Source organism: Oryx dammah, unplaced genomic scaffold (assembly GCF_014754425.2).
Source record: "Oryx dammah isolate SB20612 unplaced genomic scaffold, SCBI_Odam_1.1 HiC_scaffold_18, whole genome shotgun sequence".
Classification (NCBI taxonomy): domain Eukaryota; kingdom Metazoa; phylum Chordata; class Mammalia; order Artiodactyla; family Bovidae; genus Oryx; species Oryx dammah.
The window spans coordinates 104889974-104913506 of record NW_024070202.1 but is presented as its reverse complement, the minus strand read 5'-3'; the positions used below and the strand labels follow the sequence as shown (position 1 = coordinate 104913506).

Genomic DNA, 23533 nt, shown 5'->3' with positions numbered 1-23533 from the left:
TGTGCAAAGTACATCATGAGAAACGCTGGGCTGAAGGAAGCACAAGCTGGAATCAAGATTGCCGGGAGAAATAACAATGACCTCAGATATGCAGATGACACCACCCTTATGGCAGAAAGTGAAGAAGAACTAAAGAGCCTGTTGATGAAAGTGAAAGAGGAGGGTGATAATGTTGGCTTAAAGCTCAACATTCAGAAAACGAAGATCATGGCATCCGGTCCTATCACTTCATGGCAAACAGATGAGGAAACAGAGGCTGACTTCATTTTTCTGGGTTCCAAAATCACTGAAGATGGTAATTGCAGCCATGAAATTAAAAGATGCTTACTCCTTGGAAGGAAAGTTATGACCAACCTAGACAGCATATTAAAAAACAGAGACATTACTTTGCCAACAAAGGTCAGTCTAGTCAAGACTATGGTTTTTCCAGTGATCATGTATGGATGTGAGAGTTGGACTATAAAGAAAGCTGAGCACCAAAGAATTGATGCTTTTGAACTGAGGTGTTAGAGAAGACTCTTGAGAGTTCCTTGGACTGCAAGAGGTCCATCCCAAAGGAGCTCAGTCCTGGGTGCCCACTGGAATGACTGATGTTGAAGCTGAAACTCCAATACTTTGGCCACCTGATGTGACGAGCTGACTCATCTGAAAAGACCCTGATGCTGGGAACGATTGAGGGCAGGAGGAGAAGGGGACGACAGAAGATGAGATGCCTGGATGGCATCACCGACTCGATGGACATGGGTTTGGGTGGACTCCAGGAGTTGGTGATGGACAGGGAGGCCTGGCATGCTGCAGTTCATGGGGTCGCAAAGAGTTGGACACAACTGAGCGACTGAACTGAACACTATCATTCACAAAACTCAATTAGAAGTGGGAGTATTTCTTTTTAACATATATATGGAATCATTTGATGCAAATCATATTACCTGGTTTTTCATTTACATATACAACAAATATCTTTCCATGTTGGTAGAGAACATTTTAAATACATGTACCAAAATCTATTGGAGTAGGAAGTAGTAACCCACTCCAGTATTCAAATTCCATGGACAGAGGAGCCTGGGGGCTACAATCCATGGGGTTGCACAGAGTTGGACATGACTGAGCAACACATCAAAATCTATTTAATCAGTTGCCTGATTAGTTTTGTTTCATGTATTTTGCAATGATAAATACAGTGAACATAGCTCTACAAGAGATCCTAATTTTCAAACATTCTGCACCCCTAAAGCTTTCAGACTCTGAACGGACTTTTTTTAAATGATAAATGAACACTTTGAGCTATTACATGGCAGTTTCATTGTCTTTGAATATTTTATTGCATTAGCTTTTATTTTTACAAAGAGGTTTTGGAATAAAAGAAAATGAATGCGCTGCTGCCAGAGATAAGCAGCACAGGATCATATACTTTTATAATTGGCACAAAGATAAAAAGCTTTCGGCATTCTGAATGCAGCTAATCTCGAGCCACAATCACCTACTTGCTGAACTCAATCCATTCACTGGTATTCAATCATCAGAGCAAAGAACAAGGTTAAAGAACATGAACAAAACACTGGAATACATATCATCAGAGACTGGGCATAAAGGAAATGCATAATTAGAAATCTTATCTTTCTTTTTAACAGAGTATTTTTTAACCTTAATACATTCACTTTCACCAACATTTCCAGAATCCCATTATGTAAGAAATAAGGGACTGTCTTGTCTTTATAGATCATCTGATTGTTTTTGATGGATAAATTTTTAGAAATATACTTAACAGGGCCAGCGGTATGCTTGTATTTCAGATGCTTCATATATACTGCCACAATGTCATGAAGAAAGGGTGTTCTGAGCTCTCTTCCCTCCAATAATACCTGACAGCCCATTTTCCTACCCACACTGAAAACTAGCATGATTTTTAATTTACGGCCATTCAATATTTATGATTTTAATTTGTATTTCTTTGATATTAAGCATTTTTCTTTACTTATGAAATTAAGATAGATACATGATAGTACAGTTATGATGAATACATGCACTGACACTATGTAAAATTCTTAGGACAGTGCTTATCATGTAGTAAATATCAGCGATTTTTTTTTTATGTTTACTTCCTTGGTGAATTTCTATTTTTGTCCTCTGTTGTTTATATGAATGCTTTGCCCATCTCTTATTGATTAGTATAATAGTTTAGTATAAAGGAAAGCTATTAATTCCAGGTCTATCACATCCTAATATTTTTCCCAATTTTCATGAAAATTTTTATTTCTTTTTTATTAGAAGTACACAAATGCATCAATATGACTGTTGCCTCAGGTGCCAGGTTTAGTCTTGTCCTCTCAAGTTTATATTGATAATCACTTAAGATTTCACTCTAGTACTTTCATAGTTTTGTTTTTTTTTTTACATTTAACCTTTTAATCCAACTGGAATCGATTTAGAAGGTGAAAAGAGCTATGTGATCCAAATGTTATACAACAGACATGCATTAGTTGTACGCTTTGAATATTGGAATCAAACTTCCCACTGCACCTCTCTCCCTGACTCGCCATACGACATTCATACATTCAATTCCATGTGCCAATTTTCAGACTGACCAGGTCAACTGTGAACATACTACTTTTATTTGTTTAAAAGCTAAACACAGTATTATTGGTCCATGGTTAAGAGTAACCTTCCTGCTGGCATCTTCATTAACATAAACAGTATACTAAGGTTTCCTCTAGACCAGGGGTCAGTAGACCTTTGCTGTGGATGGTCAGAGAGTAAATGTTTTAGGCTTTTGGGCCATTCAGTCTCTGTCACAATGACTCAGCTCTGCCACTGCAGCACAAGGGTGGCTGCAGACAACACAGATATGGAGGAACACAGCTCTGTTCCAGTAAAACTTTACTTATGGATGTTGAAACTTGAGTTCGTATAACTTTTCACCTATCACAAAATATAATTCCTTTTTTGACTTTATTCCAACCATTTAAAAACTTAAAATCAATTCCTGGCTTGCAGGCTGTAGTAAAACAGCCTAGCAAACAGGTAGCAGACCAGTTTGCTAACCTCTGATTTATTTCAGAATATTTTTTAGCATTATTGTCTGTATCAGCACTCTCCAGGAGAACTCTCTGCACTGTGGAAATATTTTATATTTGTGCTTTCCAATATGGTAGCTACTAGCCACATATGGCACTTGACATGTAGCAGGAGAAATGAGTTTTAAGTTTTATTTTGTAATTAATTTAAACAGGTACCTGTGACTAGTGGCTACTACATTGGACAGTCCATGTCAATAGATTGGACTCAAAATATGTAAATATAGATATTTGTGAGTGTATATACATATATCACAATAAACTGTGGAAAATTCTGAAAGAGATGGGAATACCAGACCACCTGACCTGCCTCTTGAGAAACCTATATGCAGGTCAGGAAGCAACAGTTAGAACTGGACATGGAACAACAGACTGGTTCCAAATAGGAAAAGGAATATGTCAAGGCTGTATATTGTCACCCTGCTTATTTAACTTCTATGCAGAGTACATCATGAGAAACACTGGGCTGGAAGAAGCACAAGCTGGAATCAAGATTGCCGGGAGAAATCTTAATAACCTCAGATATGCAGATGACACCACCCTTATGGCAGAAAGTGAAGAGGAGCTAAAAAGCCTCTTGATGAAAGTGAAAGAGGAGAGTGAAAAGGTTGGCTTAAAGCTCAACATCCAGAAAATGAAGATCATGGCATCTGGTCCCATCACTTCATGGGAAATAGACGGGGAAACAGTGGAAACAGTGTCAGACTTTATTTTGGGGGGCTCCAAAATCACTGCAGATGGTGACTGCAGCCAGGAAATTAAAAGGCGCTTCCTCCTTGGAAGAAAAGTTATGACCAACCTAGATAGCATATTCAAAAGCAGAGACATTACTTTGCCAACAAAGGTCCGTCTAGTCAAGGCTATGGTTTTTCCTGTGGTCATGTATGGATGTGAGAGTTGGACTCTGAAGAAGGCTGAGCGCCAAAGAATTGATGCTTTTGAACTGTGGTGTTGGAGAAGACTCCTGAGAGTCCCTTGGATTGCAAGGAGATCCAACCAGTCCATTCTGAAGGAGATCAACCCTGGGATTTCTTTGGAAGGAATGATGCTAAAGCTGAAACTCCAGTACTTTGGCCACCTCATGCGAAGAGTTGACTCATTGGAAAAGACTCTGATGCTGGGAGGGATTGGGGGCAGGAGGAGAAGGGGACGACCCAGGATGAGATGGCTGGATGGCATCACTGACTTGATGGATGTGAGTCTGAGTGAACTCTGGGAGATGGTGATGAACAGGGAGGCCTGGCGTGCTGTGATTCATGGGGTCGCAAAGAGTCGGACATGACTGAGCGACTGAATTGAAATGAACTGATACACACACACAAAATATGTAAATATAGATGTGTGTGTGTGTGTGTGTGTGTGTGTGTATAGTTTTCTTCCCTGGAGATCTAAATCTATATATTTAATACAATCACAAAAATATCAGATGTTTACTCAAGTAAAAGTTCTGCAACTTTTGATTCCTGTGACAAACAGGAGTAGACTAACTCCACTGCTAAAGGCCCTTTGCCCTTAGTTCTCTCAAGGCACAAAGCTTGGTGACAGATACTCGACCGAACCCCATAAGCTTTTAGGCACTTCACTCAGCTGTTTCTTCTCATGCTATTATTCCTCAAAGGCGTCCCACATCCTCTTGTTCCTGACCCCTCTCTCTCCCCACAGGGTAAAAATAAAAACATCAAGTTACTAGAAGAGCATGCAGCCTCTGTAGCCTTTGTCACTTTTCCGAAATGCTTTTATAATTAAAAAAAAAAAAGCACACTTACTGCCAGGTCAAGCTGACTGTTCCGCGTTGTGATGGACAGCTCAAGGGTGGACAGCTGCACTTCCTTCCAGACCTCTGGGTTCACCTCTTGCGGGACTGTGTGAATGCATCCGATACAAGTCAGTTATCTCCCATGAACATTTCAGCACTGCCACCCACGGCCAGCTGCCAGCAGCTCAGATGGCCTCCCAAGCCCGTCTGTGGGCTCCCGGGCTTAATTTTCTTTATCTCATACTTTTTATACACGGGATAGAGAGCCAGGTTCAAAATGGAATCTCTAGGCCTGAGCCAACCCAACAAAAGCAGCTACAGTAATGTAAAGGTGGCGAGAGAAAGGGAGTCGCTGGGAGTCAGGAATGACACAGGCTGTTATTCCCATTCACGGGATGCTGCTGCTGCTGGTCTGGGCCTGCACTGTGCACACCGAGGGCTGAGTTCAGGCTTCCCCTACTCTGGGAGGGTCTGACACTGGTGTGGCGTCTGCCTCAGGCAGTCCTGAGCTGTCCAGGGCTTTCCAACCTCCAGTCTCCAGGCTCCTCACCTCCCTGTGGTTGTGCCCAGTAGGACGCGAGCCTCCGTAATATTCTCCTATATAAAGAGGGCCGGGGAGGGGTCTCTTCTGCTCCACTGGGAGGTCTCTCTGTAGGTCCCGTGTATGAGATTGAGGCTTGATGAATCTGAGGCCACTCCTTTCAATGAAGGGAAAAAAAACATTTATCATGCAACACAATTACAAACTCTTGGAGTTTCTCAATATGAACAAGCATAGAATCACACCGTAAGAAATTTATCATTCATTTAGAGACGGTAACACAAACATGAGACTGATGAAATCTAGTTGCATCACATACTTCCTTCACTTCGGGAAGCATGTTCCACTCAGAGGCCACACTGGTCTGGCCTCGAAATCCAGCCCAAGGCTTCTCGTTCCTGCTTCAAAGGCCATCATTCTCACACTCCAGATCTGTCTTCTTCCTGGTATCCCAAGTCCAGTACCATCCTGGGTCTCATCAGTGTCCTCAAGGATTATTAAAATAATACCCTAGCCTCTCAGCCCTTGACATTGCCTCCAACCTACAGAGCAACCCATTTCTATGGCCACATCCTGGTCTTATCAGTACCCAGAACTACTCCATCTTAGAAATCTAAAGCCCTGGTATCCCACTATCTAATCACTTCCCTTATTCTTCCAGTTGATATTTTTGTGCCCAGTGGCCCTCAGGATGAACCACTCCCCTTTCTCAAGTTTCCACATGGTGAATTACAAAACAGTAACAATTAACTCTGACTTCTCTCACTCCATCTCTTACTCCTCCCAAGTCCAGAAAGACCCAACTTTTCTCTTCTTTCTCTGGAAGTGATCAGAGTCCTGCGGAGTCACACATCCATTGATTCCTCATGCAGTGGGCTTACTTAGCAGTCTCTGTCCTGATGGAGGTCTTTTAAGTGGAGAAATTCAATTTGGACTGTGAGAAAATCAGATTGTGACCACGTGTCCACGCTGTGTCCTTCACTCTTGCTGACGTTGATAAAGCCAGTATGTCAATTTCCATCTGCTTTGTTTCTGCATTTTGTTTTCATAACTTGGTTCAAAGTCAGAGGAGGAAGAGAGGGCTATGAAGTAGGGGCCCCTGAAGACTCTAACCACACTGGGCTCTCAGAGAGTCCCAGCTCCTGGCCTCTCCAGCTGTCCTCAGCACCAACCAGGTGAACAGTGGATTTTATATCATTCTTCTATTGCTTTCGGCCCTCGTGTCTTCCTTCTCTAACATGTACCCTGAAAAGCCTCAGTTCTGGATCAATCTGTCACTAGGTGTCTATACTTCTACATCGTGGCTCAATATTATCAGAGGGAGAGATGAGGCTCTCCTGCTGAGTACTGACCCAGGGAAAACAACCGCCCAAGTGAGCATACCCATGTCACAAGTTCTTGGTCTAAGGTCTTTTATGTCACTTGATAATCTTTCTAAACCTTTCTATTTTCATCCTTCTTCCAAACTCCCCACCCACCTCGCTTTCAAAAGATCACCTTGCTTCCTACCATTCAGAAAGAATACAAGGACCTCAGGGAGAACTGCCTCATCTCTTTATAAATGTGTTTTCATCTGGACCTCTGTTTTATTGCTCCCCTGTCTCAACGAAAAAGGTGTCCCTCCCCCTGTCTGGGGCTAGTCCAGGGCTTTGATCCACTCCCTTCCTCTTGCTCACGGACTTGGCTGAGTCAGTATTGTTTTTGGTGCCCTTTCTCTCCTCTCCTCCCATTCGCTTTTACTTTTGCTTCAGGGAGTAAACACATGAACAGTTCTCTAATTAAAAAAAAAAAAAGAGAGAGAGAATGCTCCACTGACCCGTATTTCTCAGTACCTTCTGCTGTTTTTAATCTCCTCTCCTTAAAAGTCGGGTTTCTTAAAGAAGTTGCTCTGCTGCCTCCAGTGTTTACCTCTGGTTCATTCCTGAACTTTTTTCAATTTGGCTTCGGCCCCTCCACCTAACACGTTACCAAACCTGCAGGGGTTGCCAGATTCAATGCATCCTTACTTTCCTCTCTTTATTTTGCTCTTTGATGCTGCTTCTTAAAATCTCGCTCTTTTGGAAGTTCTGTTTTTCATTGGCTTCTATGTCAGTACTTCCTCCCAGAGTCTCTCTCTGGATTTTCTGGGCATCATTTCGGGCTCTTTAAAATGATGGTTATTCCCGCCCACCTATTCTCAACAGTAACTTCAACAAACCCACAGCTCAATGCCACTCGTACACTTACGACATTTAAATCTATTTCTTCAGCCCAGATATCTCTGAATTCCAGATCTAAGTCATAGCTGTATGATTTTACTGGTCTGTACCACCGGTAATGTTAAGCTCGATACGTGCCAAACAGAATTTCACCTTTCTTCACGAACGTGATCCAACTCTACTATTATCAGCATTCATGGAAAACTCTACTTACCAAACTCTAGCCCCTTGAGCCAGAAACCTGGGAATACTCCCTGCTCCTTCTGACTTTCGAGGATTGTGCCTCTTTAGTCAATGCTCTGGGGTCAGGGTTTGCTATTACCACCTTGTCGAGACCTCATCTCTCCTCACCTGGATCGTGTTAACAATCTTCTATCTGATGCCTTTGCCTGTAACTACCAATGCCAGTTTCTTGCATACTGCTGCCAAACAATTTCTTGCCAAAGTGAAAGCCTCCTCCTGTCATTCCTCTGCTCAAGATCCAGTGACCCTCTAGTGCTTTAATGATAAAGGTCAGATCCCATGTCAAAACCTGCCATAAGCCTGCAAGCCATTCCACTGCGCTGGCCATAAGTAAAGACCGTGTGACACCTCTGTGACTCCACACATCCTGACCCCTGCACCTGCAATGCCCTTTATCTAGTCCTGTAAATTTTTCAAAATTTGGCTGAAGTGTCACCCTCTCTGGGCTGACTCTACTGACCTTTAGTCAGAGGTAAAGGCTCCTCCTCTCTGCTTCCATCTTATTCTTTCCTATTTCTCTCCAGGCATTTGCCAAACTGCTGATTTACCAGGCCCTCACTCCTGACATGTGAGCACTTCTTGAGGGCATGACACCTGTCTTATTTGACCCGGTATTCCGATTATACAGCAGGGCTTGCCACCCAATAGGTATGCAATCACTGTCTGCTGTTGAAATGATAGAAACAGTTTATATGGTCCCAGATTCTACAACTTAAATACAGAGCTACTCTATTTCTTCCTGAATATTCCACCAATGAAATTATTCCTCCAAGCAACAGCAGTCATACATTTTACTCACACAGTTTGCCTTTAGCATAGAAAGTCCTTGCTCCCCACCACTCCAAGTTCATTTTAGTAATCACATAGATTGGTTACCCCTAGTACTTTAATGGCTTTGTTATGAATAACTGGATAGCTCTGGGTAAAGGGAGCTATCTTTTACTAATGTTTTGCAATGGACAAACATTACTTCTTTAATTTCAAACCCATTCGATACTCTGAATGTTAACATTAGATAGAACCAAACTCTTGACTACATTGAAACTTCATCTGCCAATTTTCAGATTCAAACTGTAAATATACTACTTTCATATGCATAAACGCTCAACATGGTATGCAGTACAAGATAACTATGACTTTTCTATTAGCGTTTTCACATACATTGTTGAGTTTCTCTCTATGCCAGTATTTTTCACTGTATAGCCTATAACAGCATAGCCTGATAGAACTTTCTCCTATGATGGCAATGATCTCATACTTGGACTGTCCAATGCAGCAACCTCTACACATATTTGGCAGGTTAAGCATGGTATGAAGCACAAAGCATTGTTTGAAGCCTACTATATTACACATACGATTAGGTGTTCAGTTCAGTAGCTCAGTCGTGTCCGACTCTTTGCGACCCCATGAATCACAGCACGCCAGGCCTCCCTGTCCATCACCAACTCCTGGAGTTCAAACTCACGTCCATCGAGTCAGTGATGCCATCCAGCCATCTCATCCTCTGTCGTCCCCTTTTCCTCCTGCCCCCAATCCCTCCCAGCATCAGTCTTTTCCAATGAGTCAACACTTTGCATGAGGTGGCCAAAGTACTGGAGCTTCAACTTTAGCATCATTCCTTCCAAAGAACACCCAGGGCTGATCTCCTTTAGAATTAACTGGTTGGATCTCCTTGTAATCCAAGAGACTCTCAAGAGTCTTCTCTAACACCACAGTTCAAAAGCATCAATTCTTCGGAGCTCAGCTTTCTTCACAGTCCAACTCTCAAATCCATACATGACCACTGGAAAAACCATAGCCTTGACTAGACGGACTTTTGTTGGCAAAGTAATGTCTCTGCTTTTCAATATGCTATCTAGGTTGGTCATAACTTTTCTTCCAAGGAGTAAGCATCTTTTAATTTCATGGTGTATTCAGATACAAATCTTTAGTTCATTTCTCGATACAAATATAGATACACTTGCAAGTAATTAATGAGATATAGGTCACTGTGTTCAAGGTTTGTTTGGTAAGACTGAGTGAACAAAGGGAAGTGAAATAGTAAAATGAAATTAAATATGGGTTTGGTAATAGAGAAGAAGTTGGCAGATGAGAAATATCAGAATAGGAATGCTTTCTGGATTTGTGTGTAAGTAAATAGGCCCCATTTTAGGAGCATGCCATATACATCTATAACAACAAACTTTTAAAAATGCCAAATACCCACATCACAAAGGAATAACAAAGTACCAGAGGTCAAATTTCAATACTGTAGCCTGCATTTACCTTAAGAGTGCTGAAAAAGTGGGCTGCTTTGGTTTTTAGAGGCCCAAGATACCAGTACCTGAGAAAGAGCAAGATAAAAATCTGATTAGACTATTAAAAAAACTATCAATGTGCTAGATAGCATTCAGGACAGATAATACATTAGAATTACACCTCTACCAGAAGTGTCTGCCCTGGAGGTTTGGAGACTGTGGTTTAGCATAAAAAAGTATTACAGTAAGTTTTTAATCTGCATTTGAATACCACGTCAAACAGAACATAATTAGTTATACAGCAGCTAAATCCTTGCAATTTATGAGATATATAATCAGAGTCTTCTTGAATCTCTAAATTCACAGGTATCACTGTAATAGGTACTTTCCACCATGGAACACAGTTGAGTTCACATTCTGAATGAGTGGAGAGTGATAAAGCTACGACGAGATGTAGATGTGGGTGGTGATGTATTACTCGTGAGCTAAATGGCTGCATGCTGAACACTGCGTTCTCTCTTAACACACAAACATACAATTAAAATCTGTAAATCAGCATCATTTTGCATTACTCATGTTATGCAGCTTCAACATGGCAAATGTGAAATCTGGGAGTAAAGAGGGTCTACTTCATATTGCTAAATTCCTAAAAGCCACTGAAGAGAAAAAGATGCCTGGTTGGATTTAGAAAAGCGGCATAAAGTAGACTTCCCTCTTAAAATGTCTCTCTTTCACTTACCAGCCCATCTTAACCGCTCCCTATTCAATTCGAATCAATATGCACTCATTTAGCACTTACTGTGTACATGGAGGAAACAGAAGCAATAGAATCAGTACAAAATTCTTGCCTTTGCGGGCTTCTGAGAAAATAAGGCCCCCCAATATAATAGATAACGAGAAGTAAACATATTTCTATGACATGGTATAAACTGATCACTATTTACTGGTAAGGAATGTCAAGAAGGCACAAGAAATCATTACGGCTCTAAAGTCACTGGAGCAGCCACACCTGCACAACAAATGACACAAGAACAAAGTGAGGGCGTGAGACCTAGAAACCTGGGCTGGATGGAGACACAAGGAGGAGGCAAGGACATCATTCTAGGCAGGACAAGGAGTAACAGCTCGGGAAGCGCTTACAGTAATTGCCAGAGCAAAAGCTTTAAACAAAGGCACAGAACTCGGTCGTTAGGGATGATGACGGATTAAGTTGGTCTTGAACACCAGAATATGGAGTTTAGCCATCCAACAAGCAGAGCAGAACCATTCTAACTATTATCCTAGTAAGCACCACAAGGCTATTAAGGACGGCTTTGATTATCTAGTGTTTTTGTTTCTGTTGCTTTGTTGGAAAGCTCACTTGATGCTTTGCTTCTTTTCCAGGGAAGCCAGACAGAAACACATCCCAGCCAAGGCAGTTTATTTCCAAACGGATTCAGAAATAAATAAATAACTTTATTCTGAACTGATATTGTGAGAGGTCAGCTAGGAAATGGCTTCTTGCACCCCTACTGTTTCTCCCATAACACACAGAGTGACTCAGTGGTTGGTTCTAATCCAGGTACAATAACAGCCAGCATTTTAAAATTCCAGGCTCAGAAATGAAACAGAACATGGGCCTGTGTGTGATATTCCTCAAGGGCTGACCTATGTTTGTGCTGAATACACTTAGAAAGCAATGTAGGACTTCCCCAGTGGTCCAATGGTTAAGACTCTACACTTCTACTGTAGGGGGCATGGGGTCCATTCCTGGTCAAGGAACCCCACGTGGTCAAGGAAGATCCCACATAGCGCGTCGTGTGGCCAAAAGAAAAAGAAAGAGCAATTTACTCTCATCAGACTTTCTCAGGGGAAACTAAGCAATTCCTCATGGTAAACTGCTGTCACGTGAGATTACAGATCAGATACAAGAGGACTTGTGGAATGAAGATAACCGTGCATACTTGCAAACAAAAGAACACAGTGCGTGATGTAACTCAGTGGTCTCTCTCCTTTGACAGTCCACTGTCAGGAACGTCACTAGCAGGAATAACCATGTGGGACAAATGAGAGGGATTTCTGTAAAGAAAATGGCGAGAATGCCTACAAAGTGAAGGAGAGCTTTCTTGATAAAAGCTGTGTGTGAGATCAATCATCGTTCATTTAGACTACACTCAAATTGTAAGCATGTTGTCAAGAAGAGGTAAAGAAAGAAAATAACGCCCACCAGCTAGGAGCGAACCTCACGCCCTGTCTCCTCCAGCCCCACCTCAGGAAGCCTTGCCCACACAGCCTCTCCACGGCACACAGCACAGGGCACACCCTCTTTCCGAGCCAGCAGTCTTATGCTACACAATGAATTCACCAAAAATAAGCAGGTTGCCATGAAAAGCCACCAGCAGCCCTCTCATCGCCTCCTCTGCAGGCCTGTTTCTTCCACCTTCCAGCATTCCCAGGTCTCTGCCTTTCTCCCTCCTCTGAAGGAGGTGGCCTGGGGTCGGTGAATCTGCTAGGCATTCAGAAAGAACACTTCTTGGGGGAAAGGAGGACTTCCACCCAGGGCTGTCAAAGCCCCAGGAGGCTGCAGCCGCAGTGGTACCTTGGACTTGGTACCCAGCTAAGCAGGCAGTAGGAGGAGACGTCACCCAGTGCCCCTCTGGTCTAGTTGAGCCTCCCTCTCCCCGGTCACATATGATGTCTAGAAACAGTGTCTAGAAACTGCTCATCCTGAGCTACCATTCAGCCAGCGTGGAGGAAACTGGGACTTCCCCCAGCCTCTCTGCACACAGAATGTAAACTTCACTTCTGTTCTTCATACATAATTCAACCATGTATTCATATATATTATTCATATATAATTCAACCCCATGTATTCCGAGATCATTGTATACTGAAACCTCAAAGACAGGAACAGAGTAAGAAGGTGTTTAAAAACCACCACTGGTTAACCCAGTGCCCTTCTACCTGCTAATTGAGACGCCAGCATCTCGGAAGGATCCCCATCGAAGGCCGGTGAGTGCAAACACAGGCTGTTCCTTTTCACCCTGGAAATTAAATACATTTCACTTAAATTAATGACAAGAACCTGGAACTCTCTACAGGTAAGTAGCCAGCAAATGTTCACGGCCTATGTTTCATCAAAACAAAATTCCAAAAGGGATGTTCCAAATTTAAGAAATGAACTCTTTTGAGTACTCAGTAAAAGTAATGAAATAAAATGAAACCAACGTTCATGTATTAGGCCTCATGAATCTGCTGGCAAGAAAACATGGTATCATACTTCAGACTGTAATCACTATGCTGATTCTTGGACCAATTAGTCGGGTCAGCCAGAACTTCTTCTCTCATTTGTACTTGTCTTAGGTAGTTTAAACCTGTGTTCTCTATGGAGGGCCAAGAGTTGTAGAGCAAGATCATCAGAGTTCTGGCATGTACTCCAGAATGTTTCACCTGAGTCTCTGAAGATACAGCCAGGTATTTGTCATAACAAATCAGGACGCAAAGTGATTCGGGTTTAATTCAGTGCTATATGGCGAAATACTGCATATTATAATCACCAAAGTCTAATAAATCAGTGAGTTTAGCAATACCTATTATAGAAAACAAACATTAACAATGCCACTGTCTCTAAGAGTTTATACTCCATGCTGGACTTTTTTCTAGATGAAAATATACACATCTGAATTTTGAAAGGGACATTCCCTATAGCTCAGAATTGCAGCAAAAGCCCAAAGGTACCCTCACCTTCTAAAGAGAGCTGCCAACTGCTAGACACAACTCCACAGAATTTGCTAACCGTGCACAGAACCAGGTCAGTTTCCACTGTGCCATCATCAGAACCAGCATAAGAAGAAGATTAGGAACTGGAGGAGACTCCTGGCACTCTAAGTTGCTGGCCGAGAGAAAGTGTCTAAATCTTCTTAGGAGAGGACGTCTGTCCCATTTTCACTCCTGTTCCCACTATGCTGAAACAAGCGAGGGTCTTCTAGGAGAACCATACACAAATAGGGCCAGTCTACGAGGAAAAGACACTGGCCTCTCACTCCCTGGTTGTCTATCCACTGAAGCAGATTTGCTTTTCTGCTCTCTGTACCTGCTTGAGCAAGAGAAGAAACAGTAGAGGAAGAGAGAAATAGTAGAGCAAAGAGGTGATGGGAAGATTACGTCATGACGGGCAAGGCAAGGATGTGTTAGTCTCCTGGGTGCCAAGTGCATACTGTGGAAGATAGCAGGGCCTGAGTCTTTCTCACTCTATTCATCATTCATTTAATCATTTTTTTCCATGAATCATTAAGGATATTTACAGTATATATTAGGAACTAGCAATAAAAAATGTCTGTCCTCAAAAAGCTCATGGTATAATGGGGTGATAGACACAGACAATAAGAACATGCAGTAGGTCCAAAGAAGAGAGATATGTACCGAGTGTTATGAAAGTACAGGGTGGGTGCAACTGTATGGTGAGTGAGGGAACAGAGCAGACAGATGGTCAGGGAAACATGACGTAAGTTCTAAGACAATCCATACATTTGAAAGAATAAGGTAAAATCTGAACAGCCTGATGACTAGTTAGAAGGCTGAATCTGTAGAAACCTCTCACCAAACAAACATCCAGGACCAGACAGTTTCACTGGTAAATTTCATCAAATACTCAAAGGAGAATTAACACGAATCCTTCTCGTACTCTCCCAAAAAACAGGAGGGATTTCTTCCAAACTGACCTTATGAGGCCAGCATTACCCTGATACCGAAATCAGACAAGGACAAAACACGAAATTAAAAGCCAATATACCTGACAAATACAGATGCAAAAACCCTAAACAAAATATTAGCAAACCAAATTCAACCATACATTAAAGGGACCAGACACCATAATGAAGTGAGATTTACTCCACGGATGCAAGGATGGCTCAACATCTTCAAATCAGTCACTGTGACCTGACACATTAACACAAAGAAGGGTGAAAATTATATGTTCACTTCACTAGATACAGAAAAGGTATGTGATAAAATTCAACACTAATTTACGATAGAAAGAAAACAAACCTCTCAATAAAGTGGCTATAAGAGGAACACACTTAAGTATGGGATAAAATTCAACAATGATTTATGATTTTAAAGAAAACTCAATAAAGTGGGTATAAAGGGTACACACTTCAACATAATAGAGGCCATATATGACAAGACCACAGCTAACATCCTATTCAACAGCAAAAGACTGAAACCCTTTTGTCTAAGATCTTGAACAGGAAAGACAAGGATGTCTACCCTCACCACTTTTATTTGACATAGTATTGGAAGTCTTAGCCAGAGCAATTAGGCAAGAACAAGAAATAAAGACATCAAATTGGAAAGGAAAAAGAAAAACCATCACTATTTACATATGACATGAGAGAAGTAATAAAGAAATTCAGTAAAGTTGCAGGATACAAAATCAATACACAAAAACCTGTAACATTTCTATGCACTAATAACAAAACAGCAGAAAGAGAAATAAAGAAAACAATCCTATTTACAACTGCATGAAGAAGAACACAGTATCCAGGAATAGATTTAACCAAGGAGGTGAAATTTGAAAACTACGTGGCATTAATGAAAGATGCTGAGAGTGACACAAACAAATGAGAAGATACTCTGTGATCCTGGACTGAAAAAATTATTGATGTTCAAATGTCCATACTACCCAAAGCAGTCTAGAGATTCAATGTAATCCCTATCAAAATTCCAATGACATTTTCAAAGAAACAGAATAATCCTAAAATTTTCATGGAACCACACACACACACACACAAATGCAAATAGCCAAAGCAATCCTGAGAAAGAAGAACAAAGGTGAAGGCATTACAATTCCCAGTTTCGAACTATGTTACAAAACTGTAATGATTAAAACTGCATGGCATTTGCATAAAACCAGACACAAAAATCGGTAGAACAGATTTTAAAAGCCCAGAAATAACCCCCAAAATATATAGTCAATTAACTTGTGACAAAGGAGCCAAACATATACAATGAGGAAAGGACAATGTCTTCAGTAAATGATGCTAGGGAAACTGCCAGTCATATGCAAAAGAATGAAACTGGACCATTAGCTTATACCATATACAAAGATTAATTCAAAATGGATTAAAGATCTGAAATAGAAGACCTGAAACAATAAATTCCTGTAAGAAAATGTAGAGGGTAAGCTTCTTGACATAAATCTTGGCAATGATTGCTGAATCTGACACCAAAAGCAAAAGCAAGAAAAGCAAAAATAAATAAGTGGGGCTGCTGCTGCTGCTGCTGCTGCTAAGTCGCTTCAGTCGTGTCTGACTCTGTGCAACCCCGTAGACGGCAGCCCACCAGGCTCCCCCGTCCCTGGGATTCTCCAGGCAAGAACACTGCAGTGGGTTGCCATTTCCTTCTCCAATGCATGAAAGTGAAAAGTGGAAGGGAAGTCGCTTAGTCATGTCTGACTCTTAGCGACCCTATGGACTGTAGCCCACCAGGCTCCTCCGTCCATGGGATTTTCCAGGCAAGAGTACTGGAGTGGGGTGCCATTGCCTACATCATACTAAAAAGCATCTGTAGAGCAAAGGAAATCATCAACAAAATGAAAAGGTAACCAAATGATCGAGAGAAAATGTTTGTAAATCATATACCTGATAAGGGGTTAATATCCAAAATACATAAAGAACTCATACAACTCAATAGGAAAAAAGAAGCAATCCAACTGAAAAATGGGCAAAGCATAGGAACAGACATACTGATGGCCAATAGGACGCCCAGCATCATTAATCAGAAAAGGCAAATCACACACAGTGAGATAACACCTCACATCTACTGGAAAGGCTATTATCAAAAAGATAAGAAAACAAATGCTGTCAAGAATGCGAAGGAAAGGGAACCTTTGTGAATGCTGGTGGGAATGTAAATTTGTGCATCCACTATGGAAAACAGTGAAGCCCCTTCCTGGTGGCTCAGACAGTAAAGCGTCTGCCTGTAGGGTACAAGACCCGGGTTCAATCCCTGGGTTGGGAAGATCCCCTGGAGAAGGAAATGGTGACCCACTTCAGTACTCTTGCCTGGAAAATTCCATGGACTGAGGAGCCTGGTAGGCTACAGTCCATGGGGTCGCGAAGAGTCAGACATGACTGAGCGACTTCACTTTCACTTTATGGAAAACAGTAGGGAAGATCCTCAAAGAATTAAAAATAGAATTATCATGTGACCAAGCAAATCCACTTCTAGGTATTTATCCAAAAGCACAACACTAACTCAAAAGATATACACACCCCATGCTCACTGCAGCAACATTAACAATAGCCAAGGTACACAAACAACTTAAGTGTCCATTGACGGATGAACGGATACACTGTGGCACATGCACACACGCACACGTGTACACACACACATGCAGACCTGCTCATTATTTATTATTCAGTCATAAAATAAGGGATGAAATCTTGCCGTCTGGGATAACATGGATGGACCTTGAGGGCATTAGGCTAAATGCAGTAAGAGGAAGAAAAATATTGTATGATCTCTCTTACATGTGGAATCATAAAAAAAAAAAACCTAACAACTACAGAAAAAAACAAGCTCACAGATGATACAGAAAACTGGTGGTTCACACAGGTAGGAAGTAGTGAGTGGGAAGTTTTTTTTTAATGCAATGTAACTATATTTTTTGATTCAGCATATATACATGTGTATATCTGTATATACATCTATATTTATAAGAATCCTGGTTTATTTTATTTATTCATTATAATTTTTGCAGATATACATAGGAGGTTCTCAACAGTGACCTAAGCACTATATAGGATTGAAAGAGAATGAACAAGGCTGAATCATACAGTATTGGGACAAGGGAAGATGCATGCTAATTAAAAAGAGAGAAACAAACCAAGTCCCTCAACTGAGGAAGAATACTAGATTACAATACAATAAGTGCATACCACAGTGATTTCACCAGTCCTTCTCCTAAAAAGAATAAAAATAAAATAAAAAAAGAATCTGGATTAGGGAGGTTGGAGAGAAGAGGAGAGAGAAAGGAAAGAAACAAGAGGAGAAAATGTTCTAGCCTAAGGGAAACAACACTACGTGAATAGTACGCTGTATCCATGGGAACATTTTCCAAATGTCTTTTAAGATCTTAAGTGTTATATCTGATGATGATGATTTTGGTGTCAGAAGATTCCATGTTGAAATAGGTTGGGAAATAGCAAATGTATTTGGCTTTAAACAAGTTATGTTGACTGCAGTTCTTCTTAGAGTCTTTCATACATTAATGTACATTGTAAATTTCCAAAAGGAGAAATACAATATACCGTTTTCCTGAATCATTGGTGCAGCCCTCTCTGGAAAGACATCCTGCATAAGTGTAATATATTCCTCGGGGAAATGCTATTCTAAAGCATGTAGCAGAGGCAAGAAGTTCTGAGATAAGTACTCAAGATTTCCTGAATGGTGCTCTAAAACCACTTTCCCTTTCATCATGTAGGGGGAAGAATTTGGGGACTATCCTGCTAAGACTAACTGAAAAGCCTTGTAACCTTAAGGTTCCACAGACCTGAGGTGCTGTTCTTGTTCCAGCAAGTGGTATAAAGGGCTCTGGACAATAGGAAAGGAGTATGAAGAGTCTAGAGAAGCAGATGGGTACAGAGCCTTCAGAATGAGAAGAGGTCTGAGGCTCAGTAGTGAAGAGACTGGTCCCAGTTAGAGAACACGTGAGTCTGGCAAAAATAAGCAAGGTCAAATGGATAGAGTAGAAGCCAGCAGTCAAAGCATCACTGTATCTTAGGTCAGTGAAGGTCTGTGACTCTATGTGACCCCATAGATGGCAGCCCACCAGGCTCCCCCATCCCTGGGATTCTCCAGGCAAGAACACTGCAGTGGGTTGCCATTTCCTTCTCCAATGCATGAAAGTGAAAAGTGAAAGGGAAGTCACTCAGTCGTGTCCGACTCTTAGCGACCCCATGGACTGTAGCCCACCAGGCTCCTCCATCCATGGGATTTTCCAGGCAAGAGTACTGGAGTGGGATGCCATTGCCTTCTCAGCAGTGAAGGTCTGGCTGATAGGTTATGAAATGGAGAGGTCATAAAACAAGAATGGATACAGAAAGATGGTGCAGAGCCAGATCTTGGCAGCAGAGGAGACACGCTGCACCAAGTCAGAGGCTCCCGTGGACAGAGCGACTCCCTGCACAGAATGGCCTTGTGCTCTGCAGAGGAAAGTAACTAACTGGGAGAGCTGGCTGGAACAGAATAGTGAAAAGAAAACAATCCTGGTCAACCAGACAGCTGCCCGACCTAGGAATCTTAGGGATTTTAGATGAAGAAAAAGAAGTAAGGCAAAAAAAATTAAAGTGGCTCAGTTGTGTCCGACTATACGGTCCATGGAATTCTCCAGGCCAGAATATTTCCCAGCCCAGGGATCGGACCCAGGGTCTCCTTCTCCAGGGCATCTTCCCACAACCCAGGGATCAAACCTAGGTCTCCCGCATTGCGGGCGGATTCTTTACCAGCTGAACCACAAGGGAAGCCCAAGAATATTGGAGTGGGTAGGCTATCCCTTCTCCAGCAGATCTTCCCGACCCAGGGATCACACTGGGGGTCTCCCGCACTGCAGGCGGATTTTTTTGTTTACCAACTGAGCTATCAGGGAAGCCCAGGGTAGAAGGAGCTCTAAAGCAGCCCTAAGCATCATCATATGAGAAGGATCCGAGCTGGGGCTTTCACAGAAAGAAGCCATGTGATGAGCCAGGAATGACAGTGGGGAAGGGTGGGGAGCGTCTCACTCCTCACCGCCTGCCCCATCCTCCTCATTTGGTTCTGGGTTGGCAGAGTCTGAGTCAAACCAAAAGACCAAAATAAAGAACCAGAAAGAATTCCATAAATCTTTCCAGTAGTTACTTTAAAGTCAAGTTCAAGGCACTGTAGATATCTATGTGGGACAGGAAAACAGTGACCCCACCCTGGATAAAGCACTGAAGGAAAAACCAATGGCCCATAAGACAGAGAACCCTTCTTTTGTCTCCAGCACAGCTAGTCTATGATCAGATAACCCTTTATTTCTTAATCTGTTCCATGAAGACAGTAATACACACCTTGCCTCTCTCACTGAGTTAGAGGACCTAACGAGATGCGAACTCATACTCTACAATGAAAGTATAAAGCACTATTAGAGCTTCTAAGGGCCATTTTTTTAATCTTTGAGAATCTTCCATTATATGTTTAACTGTGTTTCGGTTTGTTTTTTAAAAGAAGAGGAATCTGGTATCAGGCTTCATCTATAATGCTTTCCAGCATATTTTGAAAGCAATTTCCAGAAATAAAGAAAGAAGACAAATTCAGCCTAGCTGGGTGCCTCAGAAACCACAGTAGGGGCTACTGTACTTTGTTTTCTGGGAATTGATTTTAAAAGTTTTCTGCTTTTCCCGGGGTGTGTTACCAATATAAAGTGGCTGTGGTAAATTTGACTCCGGTTTTATCAATTCACAGAATCGGTATATTTGAAAGAAAAAGATAAAGGAGAAGAGATATTTAAATGCAAGCACAGTCAAGAATTTCCAGTTAAATCCTAATTATTTCAGAATGTATAACTTCTCACACATAAATGAGAAGCAGTAACTCACTCGGTTATTAAGAGATCTACCCTGATTCATTCCTTTGATAGTAACAATATTTTAGAATAATATCTTCATAGATGCTGATCTGCAGTTTCGTTTTCTAGCCTAACATTTCTCTCAGTACCTTTTGTGAAAACAATTAAGCTTTATTAGATGCTAAAGAATCAATTGCAACTTAAATCACTTTTACCCTGACCAGCAAGGTCATGGTGGAGAGTGCAGAGGTCACTGCATAAAGAACAAGGAAAATAAAAGGAAAACAGACTGCAAGCTCACAGGTCCATCAACTGTGAACAAGCACATAACGAACGCTATAGAACAAGAGTGCATTTTAGGATTGAAGCTTGGAATCGTGACACAGCGCTTCCACAGATACCTGGAAACCTGCGCGAATATAAAATGTGCATAACCTTTGGAGGACAACTTGAACGTAGCTGGTACATTTTTAAGGCCAAATCTGAGTAAAGTATGAGGGATTCACTGTTTACAGGATTATTTGGCGGGGGTGGGGGGATGGGGAGAAATATAGATGACAAAGGAACAGATACTTAACTGCTATCAAGCCAGAGTATCTTTTCCTTTTCAATTTCCAGGAATCGAACCCTTTTCAGAAGATTCTGATCAAGAACCTGCAATAGCTGTTGGGGCTTCTCCCCTCCAAACTTTTACCTTTGGTAAGATGTCAAACCAAAAAACTGTTTATATGTGCAATGAACACCATTTTTACCTCACACTCAGCTTCACCATGCCAACATTTCCTCATATTAGCTTTATCTGTGTGTGTACAAGAAACTGCAGACTTCATGACATTTCACTCAAAAAATTTCAGCATGTGTCTCCTAAGAAAAAGGACGTACACAGACATAACCATAACACCATGGCACCATATATCATCCTATTAAAATATCTCTGGTATCCTTTATAGCTGACACTATTTTTTCATTTTTCTAATCCAAGATCTATCTTAATTATGATATTTCTTTAGTTTTCCTTAACTGCTCAAGATTAAATCTTCTAAAAGAAGATTTCATGACACTGATATTTTTAAAGAAGCCAAATCAGTGGTTGCTTCTAGAATGTCCTACAGCCTGGATTTGATTATCTTCTCAAGATTAGAGTCAGTTAGATTAAGATTAATGTTTTAGGCAAGACACTACGTAGGTGATGCTGTGTCCTTCTCAATGTATCATATCAGGAGGTAGATGACGTTCATCTGTCCCATTACTGGTGATGCTATTTGATCACTTGGATAAGGTGGTGTATGCTAGATCTCTCTATGATAAAGGTGTTTTTCCCTTTGTAATGATTAACTACAGTAATTTGGCATAATTTGAGACTGTGTGGATATCTGTTTCTCAACAACCTTCTATTCAATGTGTGTGGCATCCACTGATGATCTCTGCTTGAATTACTTCATTAGTGACTGCCAAACGGTAATTCTCTAACTCTGTCATAACTTACACAATTTGGTGATTCTTCTGTAATATGACTGTAGATTCAGGATTGATCATTTTTATTTAATGTGTTATAATCCATTAGCATTACTCTTTTTGATGTTCGAACTGCTCCAAAAGTGGCTAGTAGGATACCATCGAAATAGCTGATAAAAGAAGAGAAACGAAAGGCAAAGGAAAGAAGGAAAGACACACCCGTCTGTGTGCAGAGTTCCAAAGAACAGCCAAGGACCCGTAAGAAAGCTTTCCTCAGTGATCAACGCAAAGAAATAGAGGGAAACAATAAAATGGGAAAGACTAGAGATCTCTTCAAGAAAATTAGAGATACCAAAGGAACATTTCATGCAAAGATGGGCTCAATAAAGGACAGAAATGGTATGGACCTAAAAGAAGCAGAAGATATTAAGAAAAGGTGGCAAGAATACACAGAAGAACTGTACAAAAAAGATCTTCACAACCCAGATAATCACAATGGTGTGATCACTCACCTAGAGCCAGACATCCTGGAATACGAAGTCAACTGGGCCTTAGGAAACATTACTACGAACGAAGCTAGTGGAGGTAATGGAATTCCAGCTGAGCTATTTCAAATCCAAAAAGATGATGCTGTTAAAGTACTGCACTCGATATGCCAGCAAAGCCACTGCTGTTTTCCAAATTTGGCCACAGCAGTGGCCACAGGAAAAGGTCAGTTTTCATTCCAATCCAAAAGAAAGGCAATGCCAAAGAATGTTCAAATTACCACACAACTGCACTCATCTCACACACTAGCAAAGTAGTGCTAAAAATTCTCCAAGCTAGGCTTCAACAGTACATGAACCAAGAACTTAGAGAAGTTCAAGCTGGATTTAGAAAAGGCAGAGGAACCAGAGATCAAACTGCCAACATCCACTGAATTACAGAAAAAGCAAAGAGAATTCCATAAAAACATCTATTTCTGCTTCATTGACTACACTAAAGCCTTTGACTGTGTGAATCACAACAAACTAGAAAATTCTTAAAGAGATGGGAATACCAGACCATCTTACCTGAGAATCCTGCATGCAGGTCAAGAAGCCACAATTAGAACTAAACATGAAACAACAGACTGGTTCTGAATTTAGGAAGGAGTATGTCAAGGCTGTATACTGTCACCCTGCTTATTTAACTTAGATACAGAGTAATGCTGGGTTGGATGAAGCACAAGCTGGAATCAAGATTGCTAGGAGAAATATCAATAACCTCAATATACAGATGACACCACCCTTATGGCAGAAAGCAAAGAGGAACTAAAGAGCCTCTTGATGAAAGTGAAAGAGAGTGAAAAAGCTGGCTTAAATCTCAGCATTCAAAAAACAAAGATCATGATCATGGCATCCAGTCCCATCACTTCATGGCAAATAGATGGGGAAACAATGGAAACAGTGACAGACTTTATTTTCTTGGGCTCAAAAATCAC

General features: G+C 41.3%; 1 protein-coding gene across 3 annotated transcripts in view; it reads right to left on the bottom strand.

The window, feature by feature from the left end:
• AGK (acylglycerol kinase) overlaps positions 1-23533 on the bottom strand; it is a 97013-nt gene that overhangs the window by 10780 nt on the left and 62700 nt on the right. For all 3 annotated transcript variants that reach the window (XM_040260011.1, XM_040260014.1, XM_040260012.1), the window contains exons 10-13: positions 12993-13072; positions 10078-10135; positions 5381-5528; positions 4841-4935 (exon numbers count right to left, since the gene is read on the bottom strand). In XM_040260011.1, the coding sequence (XP_040115945.1) occupies positions 4841-4935; positions 5381-5528; positions 10078-10135; positions 12993-13072 (381 nt within the window). The remainder of the gene's footprint in view (positions 1-4840; positions 4936-5380; positions 5529-10077; positions 10136-12992; positions 13073-23533) is intronic.